Source organism: Rattus norvegicus, chromosome 2 (genome assembly GCF_021556685.1).
Source record: "Rattus norvegicus strain SHRSP/BbbUtx chromosome 2, alternate assembly SHRSP_T2T, whole genome shotgun sequence".
NCBI lineage: Eukaryota > Metazoa > Chordata > Mammalia > Rodentia > Muridae > Rattus > Rattus norvegicus.
The window spans coordinates 117,944,622-117,967,537 of NC_141535.1; the positions used below are offsets into that span (position 1 = coordinate 117,944,622).

The following is a 22,916-nucleotide window of genomic DNA, read 5'->3' on the forward strand; positions in this document are numbered from 1 at the left end:
CAAAAAAAAAAAAAAAAAAAGAGGGAAAAAGTAAGAAAGACAGGAAACAAGCTTTGGGAACAAGAAAAAAATCATGAGTTCACGAAAAACTGGAAGGCAGGGTTAATCAACAAAAAATAGATGTACTCGTGGAACATAACTGCAGCAGCAAGAACTGCTTTCTGCTAAAAAGAAAATATAACTTGTAAAGACAATCAAACGGTTTGCACCTTTAATCCCAGCACTCAGGAGGCAAAAGGAGGTGGATCTCATGAGTTCAAACCCAACCTGGTCTATAGACAAGTTCCAGGACACCCAGAGGTATGGAGAACCCTGACATGAAAAACAAAAACTGAATCCAATAGAAATATATAATACATTTTTGAAACGATAGGTCAACTGAATCAATGGTTGAACGTTCCCTATTTAAAAAAATAATAATCCCCCAGTGGTTCCATCAGTGAGGTCTTTGAAAATTATATCTCTAAAGAAAAAGATTGCTCTTTTGCAAACTTAATCAGAATAGAGAAATCTAAGAAACACAGATCATTTGAGGAAGACATACACAACAAAAGCCTGGTGGTAGCAAAGGGAACCAAGGGCCATTTGCATACAGGTTAAAAAAATGTAAGATACTATCAGACAAAATCCAAAGTATACAAACAATAAATTGACTTACTCCAGGAATATAAGGTTGGATAACTTTGATAAAGTGGCCAGTGTAATTACGATAACACCATTGGAAATATATGATGTCAATATGTACAGAAAAAGCATATAAGAAAAGTTGCTGTATGTTTCCAGTTTTAAAAAATTGAAGCAATTTTTCAGCAAAATAAAAACAGATGGGGGAGTCTTTTTTTTTTTTTTAACATGGTGAAGGGTTATCTCAAAACGGCTGAGGCATAGAGTTCAGCTTGTATATGCATAGCACACATGAAGCCCTTGTTTCAATCCCCAGTACCACAAAAAGTAAACAGTTAATTAGGCTGCAAAAGTCCTTGTATTTAATTAAAACATGAAGAAACCCTCCCTTTGAGATCAGGCCAAAGACAAAGGTATCTGTAATTACTGTTACTCAGTATTGAACTAGAGATTCAGTACAGGATAGTACAGGTACAGCAAAGAAAAAAGCTTTATAGGGTGGAAGGAAGTAAAACGTATTTAAAAATCATCAACACAACTGTCAAAGATAATGTAAAACGGGAAAAGCTACTGGTCCAAAACATACAGGAAATCCAGGACTCAATGAGAAGATCAAACCTAAGGATGATAGGTATAGAAGAGAGCTCAGAGGACCAGTAAATATCTTCAACAAAACCATAGAAGAAAACTTCCCTAATCTAAAGAAAGAGATGCCCATAAGCATAAAAGAAGCCTACAGAACTCCAAATAGATTGGACCAGAAAAGAAACTCCTCCCGTCACATAATAGTCAAAACACCAAATGCACAAAATAAAGAATATTAAAAGCAGTAAGGGAAAAAGGTCAGGTAACATATACAGGCAGACCTATGAGAATCGCACCAGACTTCTCGCCAAAGACTATGAAAGCCAGAAGATCCTGGACAGATGTCACACAGACCCTAAGAGAACACAAATGCCAGCCCAGGTTACTGTATCCTGCAAAACTCAACATAGATGGAAAAACCAAGACAGTCCATGACAAAACCAAATTTACACAATATCTTTCTACAAATCCAGCACTACAAAGGATAATATATGGTAAAGCCCAACATAAGGAGGCAAGCTACACCCTAGAAAAAGCAAGAAACTAATCGTCTTGGCAACAAAACAGAGAAGAAAAGCACACAAACATAACCTCACATCCAAATATGAATATAACAGGAAGCAGTAATCACTATTCCTTAATATCTCTCAACATCAATGGTCTCAACTCCCCAATAAAAAGACATAGATTGGGCTGGAGAGATGGCTCAGTGGTTAAGAGCACCCGACTGCTCTTCCAAAGGTCCTGAGTTCAATTCCCAGCAACCACATGGTGGCTCACAACCATCTGTAAAGAGATCCGATGCCCTCTTCTGGTGTGTCTGAAGACAGCTACAGTGTACTTATATAATAAACGAATAAATCTTTAAAAAAAAAAAGACATAGATTAAAAAACTGGATATGCAGTGAGGACCATGCATTCTGCTGCCTACAGGAAACACACCTCAGAGACAAAGACAGTCACTACCTCAGAGTGAAAGGCTGGAAAACAACTTTCCAAGCAAATGGTCAGAAGAAGCAAGCTGGAGTAGCCATTCTAATATCAAATAAAATCAATTTTCAACTAAAAGTCATCAAAAAAGATAAGGAAGGACACTTCATATTCATCAAAGGAAAAATCCACCAAGATGAACTCTCAATCCTAAATATCGATGCCCCAAATACAAGGGCACCTACATACGTAAAAGAAACCTTAATAAAGCTCAAAACACACATTGCACCTCACACAATAATAGTAGGAGATTTCAACACCCCACTCTCATCAATGGACAGATCATGGAAACAGAAATTAAACAGAGACATAGACTAAGAGAAGTCATGAGCCAAATGGACTTAACAGATATTTATAGAACATTCTATCCTAAAGCAAAAGGATATACATTCTTCTCAGCACCTCATGGTACTTTCTCCAAAATTGACCATATAATTGGTCATAAAACAGGCCTCAACAGATACAGAAAGATAGAAATAATCCCATGCGTCCTATCAGACCACCACGGCCTAAAGCTTGTCTTCAATAACAATAAGGGAAGAACGCCCACATATACGTGGAAGTTGAACAATGCTCTACTCAATGATAACCTGGTCAAGGAAAAAATAAAGAAATTAAAGACTTCTTAGAATTTAATGAAAATGAAGGTACAACATACCCAAACTTATGGGACACAATGAAAGCCATGCTAAGAGGAAAACTCATAGGTCTGAGTGCCTGCAGAAAGAAACAGCAGAGGGCATGTCACCAGCTTGACAGTACACAAAAAAACTCTAGAACAAAAAGAAGTAAATACACCCATTGGAGGAGTAGAAGGCAGGAAATAATCAAACTCAGAGCTGAAATCAGCCAAGTAGAAACAATAAGGACCATAGAAAGAATCAACAGAACCAAAAGTTGGTTCTTTGAGAAAATCAACAAGATAGATAAACCCTTAGCCAGACTAATGAGAGAACACACAGAATGTGTCCAAATTAACAAAATCAGAAATGAAAGGGGAGACATAACTACAGATTCAGAGGAAAGTCAAAAAATCATCAGATCTTACTATAAAAGCCTATATTCAACAAAACTTGAAAATCTGCAGGAAATGGACAATTTCCTAGACAGATACCAGGTACCGAAGTTAAATCAGGAACAGATAAACCACTTAAACAACCCCATAAATCCTAAGGAAATAGAAGCAGTCATTAAAGGTCTCCCAACCAAAAAGAACCCAGGTTCAGACGGGTTTAGTGCAGAATTGTATCAGACCTTCATAGAAGACCTCATACCAATACTATCCAAACTATTCCACAAAATTGAAATAGATGGAGCACTACCGAATTCCTTCTATGAAGCCACAATTACTCTTATACCTAAACCACACAAAGACCCAGCAAAGAAAGAGAACTTCAGACCAATTTCCCTTATGAATATCAACGCGAAAATACTCAATAAAATTCTGGCAAACTGAGTCCAAGAGCTCATCAAAACAATCATCCACCATGATCAAGTAGGCTTCATCCCAGGCATGCAGGAATGGTTTAATATACGGAAAACCATCAACGTGATCCATTATATAAACAAACTGAAAGAACAAAACCACATGATCATTTCATTAGATGCTGAGAAAGCATTTGACAAAATTCAACACCCCTTCATGATAAAAGTCCTGGAAAGAATAGGAATTCAAGGCCCATACCTAAACATAGTAAAAGCCATATACAGCAAACCAGTTGCTAACATTAAACTAAATGGAGAGAAACTTGAAGCAATCCCACTAAAATCACTAGACAAGGCTGCCCACTCTCTCCCTACTTATTCAATATAGTTCTTGAAGTTCTAGCCAGAGCAATCAGACAACAAAAGGAGATCAATGGGATACAGATTGGAAAAGAAGAAGTCAAAATATCACTATTTGCAGATGATATGATAGTATATTTAAGTGATCCCAAAAGTTCCACCAGAGAACTACTAAAGCTGATAAACAACTTCAGCAAAGTGGCTGGGTATAAAATTAACTCAAATAAATCAGTAGCCTTCCTCTACACAAAAGAGAAACAAGCTGAGAAAGAAATTAGGGAAACGACACCCTTCATAATAGTCCCAAATAATATAAAGTACCTCGGTGTGATTTTAACCAAGCAAGTAAAAGATCTGTACAATAAGAACTTCAAGCCTCTGAAGAAAGAAATTGAAGAAGACCTCAGAAGATGGAAAGATCTCCCATGCTCATGGATTGGCAGGATTAATATAGTAAAAATGGCCATTTTACCAAAAGCGATCTACAGATTCAATGCAATCCCCATCAAAATACCAATCCAATTCTTCAAAGAGTTAGAACAATTTGCAAATTCATCTGGAATAACAAAAAACCCAGAATAGCTAAAACTATCCTCAACAATAAAAGGACTTCAGGGGGAATCACTATCCCTGAATTCAAGCAGTATGACAGAGCAATGGTGATAAAAAAAAAAACAAAAAACAAAAACAAACAAAAAAAACTGCATGGTATTGTTACAGAGACAGACAGATAGACCAATGGAACAGAATTGAAGACCCAGAAATGAACCCACACACCTATGGTCACTTGATTTTTGACAAAGGAGCCAAAACCATCCACTGGAGAAAAGATAGCATTTTCAGCAAATGGTGCTGGTTCAACTGGAGGTCAACATGTAGAAGAATGCAGATTGATCCATGCTTATCACCCTGTACAAAGCTTAAGTCCAAGTGGATCAAGGACCTCCACATCAAACCAGATACACTCAAACTAATAAAAGAAAAAGTGGGAAAGCATCTCGAACACAATGGGCACTGGAAAAATTTTCCTGAACAAAACACCAATGGCTTATGCTCTAAGATCAAGAATCAACAAATGGGATCTCATAAAACTGCAAAGCTTCTGTAAGACAAAGGACACTGTTTTTAGGACAAAACGGCAACCAACAGATTGGGAAAAGATCTTTACCAATCTTACAACAGATAGAGGCCTTATATCCAAAATATACAAAGAACTCATGAAGTTAGACTGCAGGGAAACAAATAACCCTATTAAAAAATGGGGTTCAGAACTAAACAAAGAATTCACAGCTGAGGAATGCTGAATGGCTGAGAAACACCTAAAGAAATGTTCAACATCTTTAGTCATAAGGGAAATGCAAATCAGAACAACCCTGAGATTTCACCTCACACCAGTCAGAATGGCTAAGATCGAAAGCTCAGGTGACAGCAAATGCTGGCGAGGATGTGGAGAAAGAGGAACACTCCTGCATTGTTGGTGGAATTGCAGACTGGTAAAACCATTCTGGAAATCAGTCTGGAGGTTCCTCAGAAAATTGGACCTTGAACTACCTGAGGACCCAGCTATACCTCTCTTGGGCATATACCCAAAAGATGCCCCAACATATAAAAAAGACACATGCTCCACTATGTTCATAGCAGCCTTATTTATAATAGCCAGAAGCTGGAAAGAACCCAGATGCCCTTCAACAGAGGAATGGATACAAAAAATGTGGTACATCTACACAATGGAATATTACTCAGCTATCAAAAACAATGACTATGAAATTCATAGGCAAATGGAGGGAACTGGAAAATATCATCCTGAGTGAGGTAACCCAATCACAGAAAAACACACATGGTATGTACTCATTGATAAGTGGCTATTAGCCCAAATGCTTGAATTACCCTAGATGCACAGAACACATGAAACTCAAGACGGATAATCAAAATGCAAATGCTTCACTCCTTCTTTAAAAGGGGATAATTCTTCTTTAAAAGAATACCCTTGGCAGGGAATAGGGAGGCAAAGATTAAAATAGAGGCAGAAGGAACACCCATTCAGAGCCTGCCCCACATGTGGCCCATACATATACAGCCACCCAATTAGACAAGATGGATGAAGCAAAGAAGTGCAGGCCGACAGGAACAGGATGTAGATCTCTCCTGAGAGACACAGCCAGAATACAGCAAATACATAGGAGAATGCCAGCAGCAATCCACTGAACTGAGAACAGGACCTCCGTTGAAGGAATCAGAGAAAGGACTGGAAGAGCTTGAAGGGGCTCGAGACCCCATATGAACAACAATGCCAACCAACCAGAGCTTCCAGGGACTAAGCCACTACCCAAAGACTATACATGGACTGACCCTGGACTCTGACCTCATAGGTAGCAATGAACATCCTAGTAAGAGCACCAGTGGAAGGGGAAGCCCTTGTCCTGCCAAGACTGAACCCCCAGTGAACGTGATTGTTTGGGGGAGGGTGGTAGTGGGGGGAGGACGGGGAGGGGAACACCCATGTAGAAGGGGAGGGGTTAGGGGATGTTGGCCCAGAAACCGAGAAAGGGAATAACATTCGAAATGTATTAAGAAATACTCAAGTTAATAAAAAAGAAAAAAGAAAAAAATTAATTCCTACATGCCAGCAACCAATCAAAAGTGGCAATCTTTAAAAGTAATTAAAATGTGGCTGGGAATAATCTCAAAAGTGATACTAAAACATTCTACAATCAAGTTGCTTCAATAAGTGTACATAACCTTTAGAGCTATATAAAAGAATACCTTACTGGACAATTTTTTTAAGAGATCATATATAAAGTATCAACTCCAAGGACCAGGATTTGGCAAAGTACTTGTCTTCCAAACACAAGGACCCAAGTTTGACACCAGAGTCCATATGAAAATGCCAGGTATAGCAGCAGAAACCTATAATCCTAGCACTGTGGAGATGGTGAAAGGAGAATCCTTGGGACTGACTGGCCAGCCAGACCAGCCTAAGTTGAGCTCTCCATTGTGAAAAGCCATCTCATGGAAAGACATTCCTGATGAAGATACCTAAGAGTGTTCTTGCGCCTCCACTTGCATATACATGCACCTCATATCGATGTAAATGAATACACATGCATTAAAAAATAAGTTGAAGTCAATCACTGATGTTGTATAGGAATATGTCTCAAGGATACAGGATTAGTCAAACAGAAGCAATTAGACTTCTCTATCTTCTATATTACACTAATGGCAGAAGTTTTCAGATGAGTCAGAGAAAGATGGATATGAGGGTGGTATCAGGAAACAGCTTTCCTCACATCACTCCAACACTGTTTTGCAAAGTTCTTTAGCAGCAGGGTGGGGGGGACAAAAGAAAATGTGATAATTACCTCACAGTTTGTCGCTGCTGGTCAACATATCTGATCTGTGAGGTAAGCATGGCTTTGTGCACTTTAATTTCTTCAACTCTCTCTTCCATGGCTGTGCACAGCTGCTGTTTCCTTTTCTCCAGAGAAAGGACTTCCTCTGCTTTGCTATAAAGCAGTTCTCGAGCACGTTTAACTTGAAGCTTTAAAAGATTGTCCTCAATCATCAAATCCTACCAACATAAACAAAATTTTCATGTATTAGAATAATTCTTTCTATACAAAAACCATGGTGTCTTTCTTTTCTGTTGCAACAAAAATCAAATTTGAAAACATTTTCCAATTAGACCACTACATGACATCTGCCAGGATAAAAGACAGAGTGGGGAGCTATGGCTGTTCCAAATCATCTTTAATAATTCAAATTTAAGTTCAGGCTTTACTGTTTACAGATACTCATACAATCAAAATGTACTGCATTTTTAGACTCCAAAATAGCTGTTACAAAATACTGTAGAAATACATCTGTGGTTTAAAGCCATCTTGTCATGTGTAGAGTATTGCATGGAAGTCATTAATCAATTGCCTTCCCAACGAAACAAGATAGAAGAAACAGCCCAGAGTATAAAGTAAGCTGCTTCGCAGGCACAGCCAGGGAAGCACTTTCAGGTGGCAAAAGATGAGAGCCCCACATCGGCACATGCACAGAAAGATACTCCTGAAAAATAAGAAAACCTAATGCAGCAGATAAAACTAACACAACCAGTAGAAAGAGTAACCCCCTTGTCTGATTTTAGCACAAGCGTCTAAACATAAACAGCATAAACACCCTTGATTCTTTTTTTTTTAAATATATTTTCTCTTTTTTTCCATCTTTATTAAATTGGGTATTTCTTATTTACATTTCTTTTTTTTATTAACTTGAGTATTTCTTATATACATTTCGAGTGTTATTCCCTTTCCTGGTTTCCAGGCAAACATCCCCCTCCCCCCTCCCCTTCCTTATGGGTGTTCCCCTCCCTATCCTCCCCCCATTGCCGCCCTCCCCTCAACAGTCTAGTTCACTGAACACCCTTGATTCTTAATGTTAAATGTTTTCTGTTAGATTTTTTTAATTTTAAAGGCAAATTGGAAAAATATTGGCAACATTAAAATCACAAAGTAAATTTTAAAAACAAAAATATAAAAACCCCTTAATGGAAAAAAAATGAACCAAAAATAGAAACTGGCTAGTCAAAAGAAAATTATGGAACATACTGTAATGTTTTAGATATAAATTTAGTTTTAAACTTTAAAGAAGTATTTCCAAGTAAAAAGTACAAACTAAGGCAATAGGATTCCATATTTGTTCATCAAGATGGAAACACGATCCAGCCCCAGTGATGGTAAGCTAAGTAGTGATACGCTGGCTGGTGGAAGAATAGTAATGGAGTCATCTAGAGAACAATTTGGCTTAAAAATAGTTTCAAGTCCCTAAAATATTCATGTTTAGCTTAATTACGAAAGGAATTACTCCTAACAACTGAATAATTACACAATACACTGTGTACCACAGCATACACTATCAGAAGGTCAGAAATAACAGTGCCAGACCACAATATACTTAAATAGATTATTCTAAGCTCATAGACTGTCCCTGTAGGAAATGCTGGAGAATTAACTTTAAAGAATAGTTGGTGCTGTAGGAAATGTGTGATATATCAAACATTTAAAAATACAAGATAGAATACTTTTCTTTTTTAAAACTAGGAAATAATATGCCTGTTAACACTTAATCTTGAATATAGTGGTTATTGTGGCTGATTTTTCTCCTTAATTAAGTTCATGTTTTACATTTTCCTGTGATTTCCATTCCTCTGGAAGCATGTGGCTTATTAACTATGTATACAGATTCATCACACCTCTTTCACAGCTTTGGCTTTGTTCAGTTCCTTCTCGGATCTATCAACGAAAAGGTGCAGTTCACCTATTTTATTCATGAGAGACTCTTTCTCATCTTTGTTTTTACCATTTGACTTCTTAATGAAGTAGAGGTCATTCTGTAAAAAAAAAAAAAAAAAAAAAAAAAGGAAGGATGGTACATATGCTTTAAATAATGAATAGCAGACAGCAGTAACTATGCCATACATTAGGAGTTCCAACCTCTCATATCATTTCAAATTATTCGAAACTTCACATACATTCAAACGGTATTCACTCAGAAACCTTGTAATTTCTATCATTGATGTTTTGGTGTTAACCTGAGAGCAACAATTCCAAGAAGTATTATGTATGGTTCCAATTCAGTCTGATGTTCAAGGTGCTCAACACTCCGAAGGGGAAGGACCCTGGTAATAGCTCATTACAGGGCACCAAGTGCCAGGTGATAAAAAAAAAAAACAAAAAAAAACAAAAAAAAAACAAAACAAAACAAAAAAAAAAAAACACTGCAGGTCTCAAGAGGACTGTACTCTTGGCTAACAGTATGACTCTGGGCTCAGATGGCTTTAATTCCACATCAATTTCCTCATCTCTGAAATTATAACAGGAGCAGCTCCTGTTCCAGGATTATTGTGAAATAAGGGATGTTACCAGAACAACACTCACAGGCAATGTATTAACTGCAGAGGTGCATGTGATCATATCTGCCTGCTAGGAAAAAGAATGTTTGATACTAAATCCCACCAGACACATAGAGAGGTCTTACATGCCAGGTACTACTTTTTTGGTTTTAAGAGCTGACATTCCTCTTCCTACCCTTGTGATTTAGTCCCCACTTGGTTCCTGAGTCAAAATGTCTAGTTGTTATTCTAAGATTAAAAATTCTAAGATATGTATATTCTTCACAACCATCACTTCAACCTGAAGTTGGTTCCCTTCTGGACAGCTGGAGAAGAGTGAGGCTTCTCACACAAAGAAGCCCTCAGCCTGACGCCTCTGAGAACACATCCTCATGGTTTACCCAGCCTCAACTTGAAATTCACTTACATTTCTGTGAGTTTGTGTGTGAAACAACAGGTATGGGCATGTGCTTCATAATGGCAAGAACAGCTGGGGTGGTTAGGAACATAAAGACACTAGGGGCTCCCCACACAGTGCAACTCAAAAATTCACTCCTCATGATCTTTACAGTTGGGTTCTACTCTATGGTTAAACAGCACCGCGTGTGGAGATTGCCTAGCATGCGTTGTTACTGTTTTCCCTCTTTCTTGTTAGTTAATGAGAAAACGCTCAGGAATATTAAAATAGTACCCAAGTAACATTGACATTCCAAAGCCTGTGCTATGTTCCAGAAAACCAAGGCACCATTTGAAAACTGTCATCGAAAACTGTGTCATAAAGCTACAAACCATGAATTTAAACCAAAAGCTGTCTGGTTAAAGGTCTTGCTCTCAAGTAAATCAAGACAGTTCTATTTATGACCACTAGAGGTCACTCATTACCAGCCTTTCCAACAGTGCTGACGGCTGGCAGTTTCATCCCTATGCCCATATCCCCAACCTCTACCTCCAACCCTTCTTTCCTTTGTCCTTTCTCACAATTTAAACTTTATCCGATGTTTACCTTACAACAGACATAGTCAAATCCCTAAAAATGAAACCATTTCCCTTCAAACGACTGTGTAATTAAATGGGAACAGATTAGTCATTTTAAAAAAAGAGCTTCTTGAAAGCATTTCAAAGAACTAATTCAGTTACTTACTGTCACAAAAAGTGGTCTTTCCCAACATTCTAAACTATGCTGTCTAAGAATTCTTTGAAGTCAAGTGGATCAGAGTTTAAACCCTACCTCTCTGTGAACTCACTGTGCACCCTTGAATAAGTGTCAAGCCTATAATAAGTATAATCATCTTCTATACAAAGCATTTCTAACAGTTAAGCGAAACAAAGTGGCAAAGACATGTGATACAACAGTTATACAAACTAAATGCTTAAGTGAAGAGCATGACATTCTGAAATAGAAACGCAAGCATTCACTCTGTGTGTGGGTAGGGGAATCACTCTGACCATGGAAGGGAATGTGTTGAACCCTCATCAGGATACAGAGACAGCATAAGAAAGGTGAGTTACATGGAGCTTCTTGATCTGTTCTTCCAAAAGGGAAAGTGTAGATTTTCTCTCTTCCATTGTCTTCCTAAGTTCAACGATTTTTACTTCAAGGGCTTGCTTTTCCTCTGAATTAATTTCTCCTTTTAATCGTGACATTCTGCGTTCTACTTGCTGGATGTAAAAATCCTGTTCATAGTTTTGTAAAGAGAAGTTAGTGAATATATTCAAACAAGAGCCTCTGTTTAAATGTAGAAGTAGCAGCATCTGACATGAGCTCTTAGTCTGGCACCATTAGTTATTAATGTTGGATCTTCAGCAAATCATGAAAAATGCTTCCTAGCCTAAAAGAAGCAACCTACTCAACCGTCAGGGTGCAGGACAGCAACGCAAACCATTAGAGGACAACTGCAGTGCTGTCAGGGACCTTAGGAAATCACAGGATCTAAATAAATGAGGATTCCCGATGAACATTTTTCAAAGGATACAAAACAGAACCTGTCATGATAACCATAGAAAGCTCAACATATAACAGTTGTTTTTTCATTATACTTTAGCATCTTTGATGTTGTGATATTGTGAAACTAAGAAATTTTTCAAATTAAAAAATTAAGGTGTATGGCGGAGGTGTTAGAAAATAAACATGAACATGAAGGGTATATGTAGGCAAAACTGAAGGAAAAGCCTGCCACCGTATCATGCAGATAAGGTGGGCAGAAGACGCTCATGTCTGCAGACTTTTGTTTTACTGCCCCCCCCCCCCAACTACAGGTTCCTGTAAAGCACAGTCCTTCCTCCCTCACCAGAGTGTCTGTCTCCTCGCCTGTCTATTTTAGATTAAAAATTAAAACAGTAGCTTTGAAGGCTCTCTCAAGTCTCTATTCTCCCAGCATAGTAGCTGCTGCCACCCGCATGGTCATTTAGGATGTCTTAGAACTCTTCATTCACTGGAATAGCTCAACTACCAGAGGCATTAAAGTCCTACAGAAATTATTCACAGAGAGGAGCATCTACCTGACTGTACATAATTTCCTGCTGCTTCAGGGTTTCAAAGTCCAGTTTGTGTAACCGTTGGTTAAGATGTTTCAAGGAAGAACGGGTTCCTTCAATTTCTGATCCCAGAGCTTTCTCTTTTGTTATCGCACTCTGTAACTCTTGAACTTTCTTAAATAGCACACCTTTTACTATGTTCAATTGAACCTCCACTTCCTGAAAAGAAATTGTTGGAATTACAACAGTTAGTTAAATTATAATAGCTTAAAATTTGTATTTACATGAACATTAAAATTTAGGAACTCAAAAGCCCCTGTCAACATTTAGCCCTTGAAAATACAGTCTTCCCAAAGCTGTGGCCATTCCGCCCAGCTCCCTTATCTCCAGTGCTGGTAGATGAAGTTGGTAGTTTTCTCTTCTTGTGTCATTTGATCTACCATCCTAACTCCATCCAATATTTCCCAAGTTTCAGAACTAGTCACCCTGCGAGTTCAGAGTGTACTGAACAGTCTTGAGGATGTAAAAAAGAAATCATACTGTCCAATTTGAAGCTTTTTTTCTTTCTTTCTTCCTTTCTTTCTTTCTTCCTTTCTTTCTCTCTTTCTTTCTTTCTTTTCTTTTTTTCAGAGCTGGGGACCGAACCCAGGGCCTTGAGCTTGCTAGGCAAGCGCTCTACCACTGAGCTAAATCCCCAACCCCCAATTTGAAGCTTTTTAGGGCCACATTTAGCCATCAGCTCTCCAGTGGGTGGGGACTGAGGATAAATACTCCTCCTGTGGTGTAAGCACACCCACAGTGGGAAATGTCAAACTCCTGGTATACTTACACTGCCACAGAGGTGACATAGAGAAGCAAACCAACATACAGATGACAGATGTAAGAGATGCTATTCTAACCTCAAGTACACAACTACTCAGAGTATAATATACAAATAATGAGTGCTATTTCTTACTTGTGATTTAAATATAATGTGTTTAGTTTTAAGTCTACATACAATTCAGGTTTTAATAGTTGCTGGGTTTAGTAATGAATTTAACCAAAAGTCCTGAAAATTTAACTGCTGGCTCTTGAGAATGTGTAGGAATCAGTGCCAAGGCAAGCCCTGGCCCAGCCCTTCCTTCACTAAGGCGTTTGCACTGCTTGGCCTCTGTGCTGGCCTTGAGGAAAAAGAAGGAAGTTTCTGATCCTGACACTCCTCAAAGACCTACCTTGACCTGAATGCTTCATGACTAACACATTCTGAGTTTCCCTTTGACCTACCAACATCCCAGACCAACTACAAGTCACCACTTTTAAATACTGAAATCATTTTCCTTCATTACCACGTTCCCCCTCTGTAGCTAATGAACCTCAATGTGTGAGCCCATGACTAATGTGTGCAAATTTTCACAAATCAAGAAATAACCAACAACTGATGTATTTCTCATGTAATTGTCACTTCTCGAACTCAGGACCTTCTCAAAGATTCCTTAGCAGAATTTGAAAGCCTGGATAAAATGGTGACAATGCTTTTCCAGAATCAAACCCTGGGAGAGCACAATAAAAATGAGGGTTTTCCTCCTATCCCCAAGCTCCTGGAATAATGACTCTGAGACTCAAATTATATTTACAAATTCAAATTCCTTGGCCATAAGTTTTGGTTGTTCCCCAATTAGATCATAACTTAATATCCCATTTATTCTAATCTAAGTTCTGCCAAGTGGCTGGTTACCTCTGCTCAGTGCCCATGCTTCTGACTTCCTCCATGTTCCTGAGTGGAAACCTTCACATCTCTCTGTCCCAGAATCCTTGCTTTCTCCTGGAACACCTTCTAGTTCCTGCCTCAGCTACAGTCCAATAAGCTTTATTTGACAGATAGTTTCCAAACAGACATAAGAGATTCCCCCTACAGAGCACAGCCCTCTAACAAATCATGGGTACATCTGCATCAATATTCATATTTTCAAGTTCATCTATTTTTCATTGTTAAATGTGGGGTTTTTTAATGTCTTTTTTTTGTAATGCAATTTCCAATCCTCTTTATGCTTTTATGGAGGCCCAGCCATCTATCTGTCTACTATCATTTCCTTCAGTTGAGAACCTCACTTAGCATTGCTCAGGTAGCAATATATTCCAATACCTATCATATGTCTTCAAATAGTTTTATTAATTACAGCTTTCACTGACAGTTTCATACATTTATATAATGCACTGTAGTCATTTCACCTTGATTTCTCATCCCATATTCCCCTCCCTCTCTCACTGATACCTTTCTCCTCAATGAGTCTACCTCCTTCCTTCACGACTTGCTTGCTTGCTTGCTTTGAGACAGGGTCTCATTATCTATCTCTGGTAGTCCTGTAACTATGTAGAGCAGGCTAGCCTCAAACACTCAGAGATCCACCTACCTCTGTCTCTTGAGTACTGAGATTAAAAGTCTGTGCCACTGCACCAGGCCTCCTATGACTTCTGTGGGTGTGAGGTCCACTGAGTTTAGTTACTTGCCTGAGCATGAGTGAGCTCCTCAGTGGAGCATGGGCAACTTCTGTGTGGCTAAACGACTGGAGAGAGTGACAGCCCTGCAATAAGCATTACTCGCCAGTAGTCTTTCTGGGAGGGGTGGATCTCATGGACTCTCCCTCCACCCATGATGAAATGTTGATGGGCCCAATTGTGTAAATCTTGTATGGATGACTACAACTACAGTAAGCTCAATTTACCTGATTTGTTTGTAAATGGCACAATCTTTATTATCCTCTGTGATCTAGTTCATATGCTTTCAAGGATTTCTTTTTCAGCTCTCATAACTATCTATGTTTGTACCAAAGGAAAACATGTTCATAAGGCATGGTTTGAACCTAACTACCACTCTGGCCAAAGGACGTTGTTACTTGGGAATTCAGAACACCCTGAGGAACCAGGCATCATCAGATGTAAACAGAGTCATATTTTATATGATCTAATCAAGTACTTATAAATTGCTCCATCGGGCTGGAGAGATGGCTTAGTGGTTAAGAGCACTGACTGCTCTTCCAGAGGTTCTGAATTCAAATCCCAGCAACCACATGGTGCTCACAACCATCTGTAATGAGATCTGATGCCCTCTTCTGGTGTGTCCGAAGACAGCTACAGTGTACTTATATATAAGAAATAAATCTTTAAAATAAATAAATAAATAAATAAATTGCTCCATCTTCTTATCCCTTCACCTACATCAACAAAAGACAGAAATCAGGAAGCAGGGCTGCCATGCCAAAAACCTAGTGCCATTTTCAAGATTCCAAAGAGAAAATGGCAAAGCAGCCTCCCCTGGCTTCTTGAAAGCTGGATCTACTATCACTAGCACACTAGACGCCCAAATAATTAGTGAAATGGCACACATCACAGGCCACTTGTCAAAAATGCTCCCCGGCTGTAAAAGGTGAAAACAAAGATGGAATACTGACAGTGAGCCAAAGAACGAGGGGAGGCTTTGACCATGAGTACACACAGCAGAACGAGGGGAGGCTTTGACCATGAGTACACACAGCAGAACGAGGGGAGGCTTTGACCATGAGTACACACAGCAGAACGAGGGGAGGCTTTGACCATGAGTACACACAGCAGAACGAGGGGAGGCTTTGACCATGAGTACACACAGCAGAACAAGGGGAGGCAGAGTGCTCTAAGCGAGGACACTTGCTAAGAGCTGTGCTTCAGCACACTCACCAGGCTGGCAGGGGATCATGGGAGAATAGGCACGAGAAGGGAATGGGCTACAGGACACAGTGCAGGGCTGCCTTTAGAACCAGGGCCCTCTGAGACTTCACAGTGCTCTAATTCCGAGCACAAAGTATTTCACTCTTTGGAAAACTGCTGTGCTTCTGTAAAAATCCAAAATAAGACTTACCTTCAAATTTTTCTCCTCCTCCTTCAGCATGTCTTCCATGTTGGTAGCTTTCTCTTCAATGGATATGGTCTTCTCAGTTATCATCTTTAATTTATGTTTTACAATCTCATTGTGATGTTTGAGTTTTTGTAATCTAGATAATGTTTGTAAGAAAATATAGAAAACATGCATAAAAGAGTATTTGACACATACACACAAGAATAGTTGCTTCTGCTGTAAACATTTTCATTATCATCATATATCTGGTAGGCTATACAACTATTGCTCTGAGCTCTCTGATGAAAAACAAAACAAAACAAGAAAATCTGGAGTTTGATAATGGAGCAAATAAGGTGAGTGGAGCTCAATGAGTTGGGCAGTGCTCAGTGGCCTGGGGTGGAGCTCAGCAAGTTGGTGTGGAGCTTAGTAGGATGGGGTAGGGCTCAGTTGATTGGGGGTGGAGCTCAGTGGATTGGGGTGGAGCTCAGTGGATTGGGGGTGGAGCTTAGTGGGTTGAGGTGGAGCTCTGTAAGTTGAGGTGGAGCTCAGTGGGCAGGGGTGCCACTGAGTGGTAAAATGTTTACCTACCACATTCAAGACCCTTGGTTTCATACCCAGCACCAGAAAAAAAAGAATGTTAACAGTTATAATCTTGCATGTATTTACAAAAATAATTTTTTTATATTGAAGCTCAATTTATCTAGTTTTTCCTTCTTTTTTCTTTTTTTCCCATCTTTATTAAATTGGGTACTTCTTATTTACATTTCAATTGTTATTCCCTTTCCCGGTTTCCAGGCCAACATCCCCCTAGCCCCTCCCCCTCCCCTTCTACATGGGTGTTCCCCTCCCCATCCTCCCCCATTACCACTCTCCCCCCAACAATCACGTTCACTGGGGGTTCAGTCTTGGCAGGACCAAGGGCTTCCCCTTCTACTAGTGCTCTTACTAGGCTATTCATTGCTACCTATGAGGTCAGAGTCCAGGGTCAGTCCATGTATAGTCTTTAGGTAGTGGCTTAGTCCCTGGAAGCTCTGGTTGGTTGGCATTGTTGTTCATATGGGGTCTCGAGCCCCTTCAAGCTCTTCCAGTCCTTTCTCTGATTCCTTCAACGGAGGTCCTGTTCTCAGTTCAGTGGATTGCTGCTGGCATTCTCCTATGTATTTGCTGTATTCTGGCTGTGTCTCTCAGGAGAGATCTACATCCGGTTCCTGTCGATCTGCACCTCTTTGCTTCATCCATCTTGTCTAATTGGGTGGCTGTATATGTATGGGCCACATGTGGGGCAGGCTCTGAATGGGTGTTCCTTCTGCCTCTGTTCTAAACTTTGCCTCCCTATTCCCTGCCAAGGGTATTCTTGTTCCCCTTTTAAGAAGGAGTGAAGCATCTGCATTACAAAAATAATTTTAACCACTAATAATTTTCTAAATATAGACCACAAATATGTTTAATATTTATATACATTTATATGGGTTTTTCTTACCTTCCTGTTTCATCAAGGATGTCCTTCTTTACTTTGGAAATGTTTTTCCTCAGAGCTTCTAAATCACTGGATGTTCTATTGAGAGTGGTTTTTAAAGTATCCAGCTATTTATCATTAGACAGGAAAAAATTACATGTTCACATTCAATAAGTTTCTTTTCTGAGAAATGCTATTCTTCCCACTTGAAGTTCTAATCATAAAATAACACCTATAAAAATAGCAGCATTGTATAAATAATGCCTATCTTGATCCCCACAATCAAAATTTAGAAAACCTTTTGTTTCATAACATTCAAAATGATAAATATCACCACATGTAAAGTTGAAAGTGCATGTAAAACCATGTAGTCACGAACTGCTCAGGGGTAACATGACTCTGCATCAGTGGCTCTCAGTCGTTCTAATGCTGTGACCGTTAATACCGTTCCTCATGCTGTAGTCACCCCAACCATAAATGATTCCCACGGCTACTTCATAGCTGTAATCTTGCTACTGTTATGAATCTTAATATAAATATCTGGTATACAGGATATCTGATGGGAGCCCCTGTGAAAGGGTCATTCAGTGCTTCCAAGGGGATCGCAACCCACAGGCTGAGAACCATAGCTGAGGATGCCTGATGTGAATAGATACCCTGACACGCACAGCTGGGTATAGAAAACCTCAACATTCAACCCACCCGCCTCCCTCACCCATCCTCTAGTGACACACACATCACACCTATCCTCCATGACACACACTTCATACACATCCTCAGTGACACACACCTCATACACATCCCACAGTGACACACATACCTCACACCTATCTTTCATAATACACATCTCATATACATCCTACAGTTACACACACCTCATACACATTCCACAGTGACACACACCTCATTCACATCCTACAGTGACGTTTCATGCCATCCTCCACACATTTGACTGTTCATCTAAATTGCTTCAAACAGGAAATCTAAGATATAACCAGGAAAGCCACTACTGGGCCATATGTAACAGTAGTTCAATCACTAGTTTTCTAAGGAACTCCATGCTGACTTCCATAGTTGATAAGTTCACCTTCTCACCAGTGTGAATCAGAATTCTTCCATCACAGAAAAGGATAAAACAACCCTAAAAGGCATAAGGGGCTATAAAGTAAGTCTGTAAATTACCTAGAGCAATCTTGAACAAGAAAAATTAAGCTTGGGTAATTATATTTCCTACTTTCTAACAACAGCAATCAGAATAGTATGGTCAGACAGACACCTAGACCAATGGACCAACAGAGCAGAGCAGAGGGCGGAATCAACCCATGTGCTTGTATACATCAGCTGACTTCTAGAAACCCACAACAGTGAAAGGCAGCTCCTTCCAGAAACAACTCTGGGAAAACCAGAGACCCACATTGCAAGGTAATAACATGTATTACTTAATATAAAAATAAATATAAATAACAATACATTATTCCTCTTGTACTAGATATAGAATTAACTCAGCATGGACTAAAGCCTCGAGGTGAGGTCTGCTACTTTATAACTGTCCAGAAAAAGACAGAGAAGCGCTAAGACAAAGTACAGGCCATGCAAGCAAAACAAAGAAATAGGATTGCTCTCCTCTGCACAGCTTAGGACACCAACACAATGCATAGGCAATCTGCAGAACTTCCAAACCATGGAGTTGAAAAAGTGTCACCTCCAAATTACACAAGCAACCCATGCCACCCACTGGTAATAAGAGTACAACAGTTGCACATGAGCAAAGGTCCTGACCTGGCATTTCTCTAAAAAAAGCATCGATAGGCAACAGGTATATAAGGACAGTCAGCACCACTGAGCCTCGGAAAACACTGCCCAATGTCACGAGGTCAAGTCAGGGCTGATGCTGTGAGTCGTATCTGCCACACAAAGGCAGCGTCTGCCATTACACACATGCACGCACATGCACACACACACACACAAACATACACATGCACACACACATGCACGCACATGCACATACATGCACACACACATGCACGCACATGCACACACAGATACACAGACACAGACACAGACACACACACACACACACACGAAGACTTAAGGGAAAGAGCAGCAGGCCTCCCCAGTCAAACAGGCCTTTGCCATTGACTGAGGAATCTGTATGACCGCAGGCCAGTGCTTGTGTGGCACACCTCATCCTTCAGCTGATTTCTGTTGGCTTCCTGTCGCTGGTACTCCATCCTGCACTTTGACACTTTACGCTCAGCAATAGAAATTCTTCGTTCATACTCTACGTTGTTCCCAACCTCATTCTCCAGAAACTTGATCTTCTCTCTCACCACACCTTCTTTTTCTCTTGCTTCCTGCTTTATCCGTGCTAATGCCTGAAAATCGAGACAGGTGCATACACTCAAGTATTTAGTACATTCCAACTAAAATAAAAGGGAGTTAAGTACTTACTTTTTAATTTTAAAAGTCTTTTCAAATATGTAAGCTGTTGTGGGGAGTGCTTTTTCACAGTTGTTTGGAGACAGGATCTCACTGTGGCTCTGGGTGGCCTGGAAGTCTCTGTGAAGGCCAGGCTCACCTTAACCACACAAGATCTGCCTGGGGCTAAAGTGTTTGCCATCGCACCTCGCTCAGACAGGATGGGGTTGTCAATATGCTACACCTGAATATCTATGAGTTCACATCTTTGAATGACATTATGATTTCTTTCATCTGGAAGAGCTGAAGAGCAAGGAAGTGGCTAGGCCTTTACACAGAAAGGGAAAGTTCCCCAAAAAGAAACCAAAACAGAAATAGCACTGAATAGTTTACACATAGAATCTTAGGCCTCAGTGACATTTTCTAAATACTGTCTAGAGCCCTGATTTTCATCTTTTATAAATAACATTTAGCCAGATCTGGTGCACATGGCACTCAGGAGGCTGAGAGGAGGAGTTCAAGTTTGAAACAGCCTTGAGCTCACGGTACAAGGCCAGCCTAGACTACACAAAGAGACCCTGTATTAACAAAACCACACAAAACAAAAATACATCATTTGTTATTATTGGTTTCAATGAAAATGTTCTCACTTAGGGTGTATGATGGTCTTGAAATTACAATAATAAAGATAGTCCTCAGGGTTTTTTATCTTATATAAAAGGAGAAAAAGAAGACTATAACCCCTCTCCCACAGGAGCCACCGACTGTCGATGGGTAGTACGGCCTCCACCCTGAGAACTAGCTTTCATGGTACTAGGAGGAGCCATGCAAGCTTCCAAAGGAAGGAATCACCAACAGTCCATTTAAGAGGCCTATGAACCACGTTACTGAGCAGCATGGCACAATAGCCCTAAGGGTGCAGTAGTGGCATTCATACCTTAGAAGGAACCAGCAACTCTCTAATTGAACATAAGGCCAACATAAGCAGTAAACCATTCCTGATATTAGAAACACAGCCAACTGCCCAGGGCTGGTAAGGTCATGGATCTTGGAGGAGAAACTACACTTTATTAAACTAACCTAATCTCTAACTACATTCCAAATATTGTCCCTAAGTCCATAGATACGTGTAGACTTCACCCTTCATCTAGGAAACTTCTTTGTGACAGTTGAGACCATTATGGCAGAAAACCACAGCCAATCAAATGCAAGTTGTGGAGCCCAGTCAACTCCCACGCCTAAGGCCAAGGGAACATTGAGAAAGAGAGGGTGGAAAATTATACAAGCCAGAGAGGCTGGGCGTTTGCTGTGAGATTACATCTCCTTGTAACATAGAAAACGGGAAAGTCTCACCAACATGACCTAAACCTGAGCTAAACAAGGATAACAATAAACATTGTAAAGTGAATACATAAAAGACAAAGAGGCCCCAGCCCTATAGAAAGAACTACAGGCAACTAAGGAACACAGAGTGAGAGGAATGGTCTTCCCTGAGGAAGAGCACACTGATTATCTAATACCAAATGGTCAGCCCTGAAAACATGCATACAAGTATCATCATGCAGATTGAGCAGGCTATATGTGTGTGTATATAAATATATACATTATTACATATACATATATTATAGTCAATACATTCATAGTATGTAGTCAATATTACATACATACATACATACACACACACACACACACACACACACACACACACACACACACATATATATATATATATATATATGAAAATATAAAGAAAAAGTCTCTCCAAAGGTGATTCTATCAAATAACTAATTTTCACGGTAGTGTTCTTATGTGTCCTCCTTATCAATTAGCATTCTTAATGTAGTATTCTATGTCACTATTATGCTGGAACAGCCAAAGGATCGCCCGATCTTCTAAGCTTACACAGTTCAAATGCTCACTTGAAAGTGTCATCACATTGGCTTCTCTGCCACTTAGGCAGATAATTTAATGCTAACAGCAGCAGTCAAGTTTCTTAACAGTGCTCTTTATGATTAAGTGGTTCCCTGGATTTAGCACGGGTGTTGCTTGGTTGTAAGATACAAGCTGGAGAAAGGGAGCAGGATCATTGGAAGAGAAGCCTAACTGAACAGTCTTGGGCTGTATGCAAAACATCGGCTGGAAACCTGGGATCCTGGACCTGCTTGAATCACATTACACAATAGGGCTTGAGGTTTGAAAGTAACAGGATGTTAAGAAGTAAACACCCTTATCAGCCTCAACAATTAAGAATGAACACGATGTGGTATTTAACTGCAGTCATTCTGCAGAAACAACATTTAATTTCAATACACCCTCAGAGAAGACACTGGCTCCAACCTTCCGGGACTGTTGCTGTTAAAACCAGAATGGCTCTGTCCTTCTTTCCAGGGAGGCTCGGCCCTTCTGTCAACAAAACAAGCATCCAGGCTTTTCTCAGAAGTCCGAGCTGCCAGTCACCTCTGCTCTTTGCCTTTTCACTCAAATGAAGAGCGGCTTTAGCACCTCTCCCTGCCTCTTTCCTTCTTCCTCAATTTCTTCTTCTCAAGATCACCCCTCCTGATCTTCCAACTGTGTCTACCAGCATCCTGCTTCTTAGTGATTTCCTAAAAACTTTCTCCTCAGTCCCTATGGCCTGAATTACTACCATACCATCTCAGCATCACAGGATTGGAGCTGGCTCACCAGAGCGCAGTTGTCTATCTCCTGATCCCGCCTCTGCATCTGCTCAATGGTGTTCTCCCACTGCTGAATGAGCTCCTGTCGTTCTACGTGGATCTTCCGGAAATCCTGTGCAGCTTTATCTAATTCTAACTGTGGAACAAATAGAAGATGACACTTCCATTAATCCAAGTGCTTTT

General features: G+C 39.9%; 1 protein-coding gene across 1 annotated transcript in view; it reads right to left on the reverse strand.

Annotated features, from left to right (window-relative positions):
• The window catches only part of Ccdc39 (coiled-coil domain 39 molecular ruler complex subunit), a 37,817-nt gene that overhangs the window by 7,053 nt on the left and 7,848 nt on the right, over positions 1–22,916 (reverse strand). The window contains 8 exon segments of the mRNA NM_001415040.1: positions 7,344–7,552; positions 9,221–9,358; positions 11,369–11,533; positions 12,359–12,553; positions 16,206–16,338; positions 17,665–17,768; positions 19,824–20,015; positions 22,741–22,869. Coding sequence (NP_001401969.1) covers positions 7,344–7,552; positions 9,221–9,358; positions 11,369–11,533; positions 12,359–12,553; positions 16,206–16,338; positions 17,665–17,768; positions 19,824–20,015; positions 22,741–22,869 — 1,265 coding nt within the window.